Source organism: Condylura cristata, unplaced genomic scaffold (genome assembly GCF_000260355.1).
Source record: "Condylura cristata isolate star-nosed mole 26May11 unplaced genomic scaffold, ConCri1.0 scaffold00013, whole genome shotgun sequence".
Classification (NCBI taxonomy): Eukaryota; Metazoa; Chordata; class Mammalia; order Eulipotyphla; family Talpidae; genus Condylura; species Condylura cristata.
Window position 1 is genome coordinate 2,905,376 of NW_004567114.1, and position 5,273 is coordinate 2,910,648.

The 5,273-nt window shown below is 63.6% G+C and overlaps 1 protein-coding gene across 1 annotated transcript in view; it reads left to right on the forward strand.

Annotated features, from left to right (window-relative positions):
- Positions 1-5,273, forward strand: part of CCDC85C (coiled-coil domain containing 85C) — a 52,093-nt gene that overhangs the window by 2,183 nt on the left and 44,637 nt on the right. Inside the window, exon 3 of the mRNA XM_012724383.1 lies at positions 3-199. Within this exon, the coding sequence (XP_012579837.1) occupies positions 3-199 (197 nt within the window). The remainder of the gene's footprint in view (positions 1-2; positions 200-5,273) is intronic.

Genomic DNA, 5,273 nt, shown 5'->3' on the forward strand with positions numbered 1-5,273 from the left:
GCCCGCGACGTGGGGGACGGCAGCAGCACGTCGAGCGCCGGCAGCGGTGGCAGCCCGGATCACCATCACCACGTCCCGCCCCCGCTGCTGCCCCCGGGGCCGCACAAAGCCTCCGACGGCAAGGCCATTGCCACCCGCAGGTCCCTGGACGACCTGTCGGCGCCACCGCACCACCGCAGCATTCCCAACGGTCTTCACGGTAAGGACGGCTGGGGCTGGGCAGCGCGTGTGCGGGCCAGAGGCTCCTCCCCCGGGAGCTGCCGCCACCGCACATCCGTTTTCCGCGGGGCACCCGAGTTGTGGCAGGGAGGTCCCAAGCCCACCCGCCGTGGCTCCTGGGGGTGTTTTTCTGGTCAAGTGAGGGAGCCGTGTGCCTACCCAACTCCCAGCCTGCAGCCAGAATCTGCGGTCAGGCGGGACCGCGGATCCCGGGATCCCGGGAAAGTTTCTCGCTGCTGAGAGTTGTCAGTGTTAAGTGTCCCGCATGGCAGGACTGGTGGGGGCGCCTCGGGCCAGCCTGGAAATCCTCACGGGGGAGAGGGAAGTTCTACACAGGAAACAAACTAAAAGGCCCTTTGAGCGCTAAAGGGTTTCTCCCAGCTTTGGAAAAGCAGGTGACCCCAAACCAGAGCAGCAGCCCCTGTGTGCCGTGGCCGGCTTCCTTCCGGCAAGCTGCGGGGAGCCGGAGGCGGCTGGAGCTCGGGCTGGGAGGCTTCCTGCTTTGCTGCTGTCCCGCACTGGCAGGGTGCAGGGACCCCCTCAACCTGGGCCCTCCCGCAGGTTTTCCAGAAGCAGCGGTGTGGGGCTGCATCCTGGCTTTTCTCCTCCGCATGCCTCAGTTTCCATAGGCTACAAGTGAGCCCTGCCTTCTGGATTTGAGCTGAGGTGAAGCCTTGAAGGGGTTTTGCCACCTTGCCGGAAGTGTCAAGCTCTTGGTGACCAGGGTGTGGGTGTTGGACTTTGGCCTCCTGTGCTTCTACAGGGCCCAGGGCAGAGGGCCCCAGCTGGGATCTGGGGAGCAGCGCCCCCTCTTCACTGCTCCCCTGCTTCCTCCGTTCAGCCACATTTTTGGTGGCTTGGCTCCCAGTGCTGGTGGCAGTCGCAGCTGCTGGAACTATTTGCCCGAAGGTGGAGATTAAACAGCCCTTTCTGGTTCTCTTAATAGGCTTTCCTAGCTCAGACACAAAGTAGCCAGGCGCGCTGACTGACTCTTCTGGCCCACAGCGCCTGAGCAGGGTGGGAGCGAAGCTCTCTCCCCTTGGGTGGCCGAGAGGCTTCTGCAGTCGCCCTGGTGGGCGTGGCTGGGGTAGCTGCTGGCCTCTGCCAGGCTGGGCGATGTGGACTTTTCCTTCACCCTGCTGGGCTGGTGTTCAGGGCAGGACTTGTTTGGATGGCGATTTTGTTACTGATCTGAGATCAGCCACTACAACTCTGGTTTCGCGTTGTAACTCTGTATCCACCCCACACCTCAGGCTCCTCAACAGCCAGTGGGAGTCTCTCCAAGTTAGGGGTTTAGTGGGTTAGGGAGGCAAGGTCTGGGGGGTGTGAAGCCCCAGTCTCTTGGGTCTTCCCTTCTGGGGAGCCTGGAGAGGGTCCGGTTTCTGGTTTCTCCCAGTGTAACACTAAGAGGAACGGCTGGCTGCTTTCCCGGGTGGAGGCTGTTTCTGCTTTACAGCCCTGTCATCAGGGACACTCGGAGAGCTCTCTGCAGGGCACAGACGTTGGGGTGTTGTGGGTGATTTGCTGGGAAGCTCTGTTAGGTCTGGGACAAGGGGACTTGGACCCCCCCTGGCACAGTTTGGGTTCAGTCGTGAATGGTGCCAGAATGGAGAGAGCACAGAGCTGGACCCGAGGTTTTTCAGCCCGTTGGGGGGCGGGGCAGGGCAGACCCCCCTTCCACTGATAAGGTCCCGTGTACACTTGGAACAGGACCCCTGCACATTTGTGGTGGCAAAGCTTTGCCCGGGAGTGAAAGCAAAATGCAGCGTTATAATCAGACATTTCAGTTCCGGGTGGCGTGTCAGTGTTTAGTCTCCCAAAGGCACGTGGCCTTGATGTTTTCCCAGCAATATGGATAGGGTGCCTGGAAATCAGGAAAGTCCCTTCTCTGAAAAACTACTGCTCTGTGCCAAGACCGGTCACTTTAGGCTGTGTGAAGAGCAAGCTGGAGAGAAGAGGTGACGAGAGCCGTCTGGGCCGCGGCAAGTGTCCACCCCATCCTGGGCCGCGGCCCTAGCCTCAGCCCTTCTGCACAGGACCCTCCATGCCCATTTTGTAGACCAGCAGTTGGATCCCAGAGGGGCTGGAGCGGCTCCGGGCATCTCCCCCTGTAGCCAGGGTGGACCCGGTGGCCTCTCTCCCTGGCTGCTGTCATTAACCAGCACTCGCGGGCGGCTCCCTGCTCTTGAATCCTGACCCAGGCTTGCCCTGCTCCCCCATCCTGGGGTGCTTCACTTCCTTATCAGGGACCACCCAGCAGATGGCTGATAACCCCGTTCTCCAGGGTGCCCCTGCCTCCAGTTGGAATCCCCTGCTCTTCCTCTCCTTTCCTCTCAGGCAGGTAGCCTCTGTCTGCTCTTCCAGAGAGTGGCGCAGAGATCCGCATGAGGGTCAGTGCACAGTAGGTCTCAGCAGCTGTCACCTTGTCACGGAGGAACCCGGGAGGCCCCTTTGGGCACTGGCCTGACTCTGCCCCCTGGCAGCCTGTCTGGGTTGCCTGCTGATTAGTGGGGGTGGGATTCCTCTGCTGGGTGGGGAGGGGGAGAGGGGAAGACCCTGCAGCCAGGCGGAGGAGGCTTGGTCCAGGTACCTTGGGGGCTGGCCGCAGTGTGATGTGCAAATGGCCCTCTGGCCAGTTAGCTGGGTGAGGTGTGGACTGGCGTGCTCCTTGCTCCATCCCAATGGACAGGCTGGCAGCGGAGCCCAGGCACCAGGGAGGCAGGTTTGTCCCCTGGAATTGGTGTGATCTTCAAACAAAAGCATGTTCGGCCCTGCCCCTCCCCCACCCTCCCCCACCCTCAGGGCCCTTTCCCCTCTGGGCTGCCCAGGCCCCCTCAGCTAACTGGGACCAGCAGCATCCCCATGAGCCTGTTTACCTTGAAAAGTTTGGATTAAAAACCTGAGCTTGTCAAAATAAGAAGGGCTTATTCTTCTGTGTGTGTTTTTGTTGGTTTAACGGGAGGGTGGCGTGAGGGTAATCTGGACCTTTTAAAAGGAGCCCGAGCTAGTTGGCCCTGAATCTAGGTCTTTTATGAGGGGCCTCCCGCCAGCCTCCCCGGCAGGGCCAGCTAAGAAGGCCCCTTCCTCCACCAGCCAGGCAGGGCAAAGGTCAGCAAAGCAATGGGGTGGCGCCTGGAGCCTTCTCCTTCCCGCCCAGCCTGACCCTGACCAGCCTCATGGCCTTGGGGTGCTGGGCCCTGGCTGCCCAAGGTGCTTGTTCCTAGGACCGTGGGGGGAGCTGTGGGCCTGTGTGGGGTGCAGTCTCCCCTCTGCCTGCCCAGTGCCCGTCGCTGCCAGCCTAGCTTCACCCTGCTGCAGCCGCCCCGCCGGGCCCTCACCTGAGCCTGCCTAGGACACAGCCTCCGTCCGCCCTTGGGGAGCACAACAAGCAAGGAAGCCCCGTTCATTGTGTGTTTGGGAGTTGTGGGGCGTTTCTAAACCGTGCTCGTCCACGTCACCGCGCAGAGGGTGGGGAGCCGGGGACGAGGCCGAGCCTCTGGGGTCTGTGGCTCCGGCGGCTGCGGGGGGCACCTGTGTCTGGAACCCTACGCCTCTCCCAGCTCGGCCCGCAGCACTGGCTGTGCTCAGGGCGGGGAACCCGCCGCCGAAGCCCCCGGCCCCAAGGCCGGGCCCCAAGCCCTGGGAACCGCCGGGGGAACCCGGAACCCCCCGTTCCCCGCCCGGGCCCGAAAAGAAACAAAACCGGGCCCGGAACGGGGCCCAAAAGAAGGGGTCAAGGAACCCCCCACTCTCCCTCCACTGTCATCTGAACCCCTGAGGATTTGCCTCTTTGCTTTGCGCAGGGTGCTAGGAGGGGCCCGTGTCAGAGCCCAGGGAGGCCTCTGAGCCAAGTGGAAGGAAGCCGATTCCAGGCGCAAACGTGGTCGGGGGGCTTCTGGAGCAAGGGGCGCGGAGGAGGGGCACGGGGACTCCAAGTCTCCTCGTGTGGATGGAAACAAGCAGAATGTTAAGGGGGAGAAGCACCTCGGCCTAGGAGCCGCTGCTGGGGGAAGGCTGGGCGCTGGGCAGCCCCTAAGTACTCACAGTCGGACTCGGGGGACCCAGGCAGGCTGTGTGGCCTCGGAGGGGGGGAGCGCCCCGTCAGGGGAGGTGTGCCAGCACCGGCCAGGACCTGGCAGAGCGCACTCCTGAGCCCTCTGCCATGGGGCACCCCTGACAGTTGTGTAGAGGGAACTGTGGGGAGGCAGGAGGGGGGGCTGGGCTCCTGGGAGAACTTGCCCTTCAAGGCGGCAGGGTTGCCGAGGGGCTGAGGCTCTCCTAGCCGGGCTTGGCAGGGACTCACCTGCCGCCCTGTCCCTGCTCATGACCGCTGACCTCCAGGGCCAGGGAGTCCTGAGCTTGGGGGGACTTGGCTGGGACAGCACCAGCACTGCAGCTGAGTCACCAGCTGAGCCCAGAGACGGCCAGGGGCCGCCCAGCGCCGGGCCGCGGCCGGGTCCCTGCAGCCCTGGGCTTCCCCAAGCACCCGGACGGGCGCTGCTCCGATGGTGACGTCAGGGTGGCCCCTTGCTAAGGCAGCACAGCCATTGTACCTGTTCTGCTGCTGCTGGGTGGCTTCTGGGGTGGCCTGGAGCTGGCGCCCGTGGAGGGTGTGTGCCTGGACAAGTCTCTGCAGAGCCCCTCTCTGGGGCCAGGCAGACAGATCAGGGGTGGCACCGGCCTGGCAGAAGGCGGTGGACCTGCCTGAACCCACTGTCTAACTGAGACTGAGGCCTGGGTGGTGGGGAGGGGAGGGTGGCTCCTTCTTCCTGCTCCCCACTGGCCAGAGACCTCCCCCCTCACTGCTGCTATTTCCTGTGCGGGAAGATGTGCTCCTTGGGCCTCTGCTCGCAGCATCACCTTGGAATGTGCCCTCCCTGCGGGCGCCCCTCCCACCCCCTGCCAAGTCTTGGAAGGAGCAGGCATCAGACTGGGCTATCTGGGGTGGAGGAAACGCTGTGCCTGGGAAGCGGAAACAGGAGCAAAGCGCAGGCCCTGGGGGAGGGGACGTGCCCAGGCTTGGCCTCGGGGCTCAGGGGCTTCCCGACCACCCC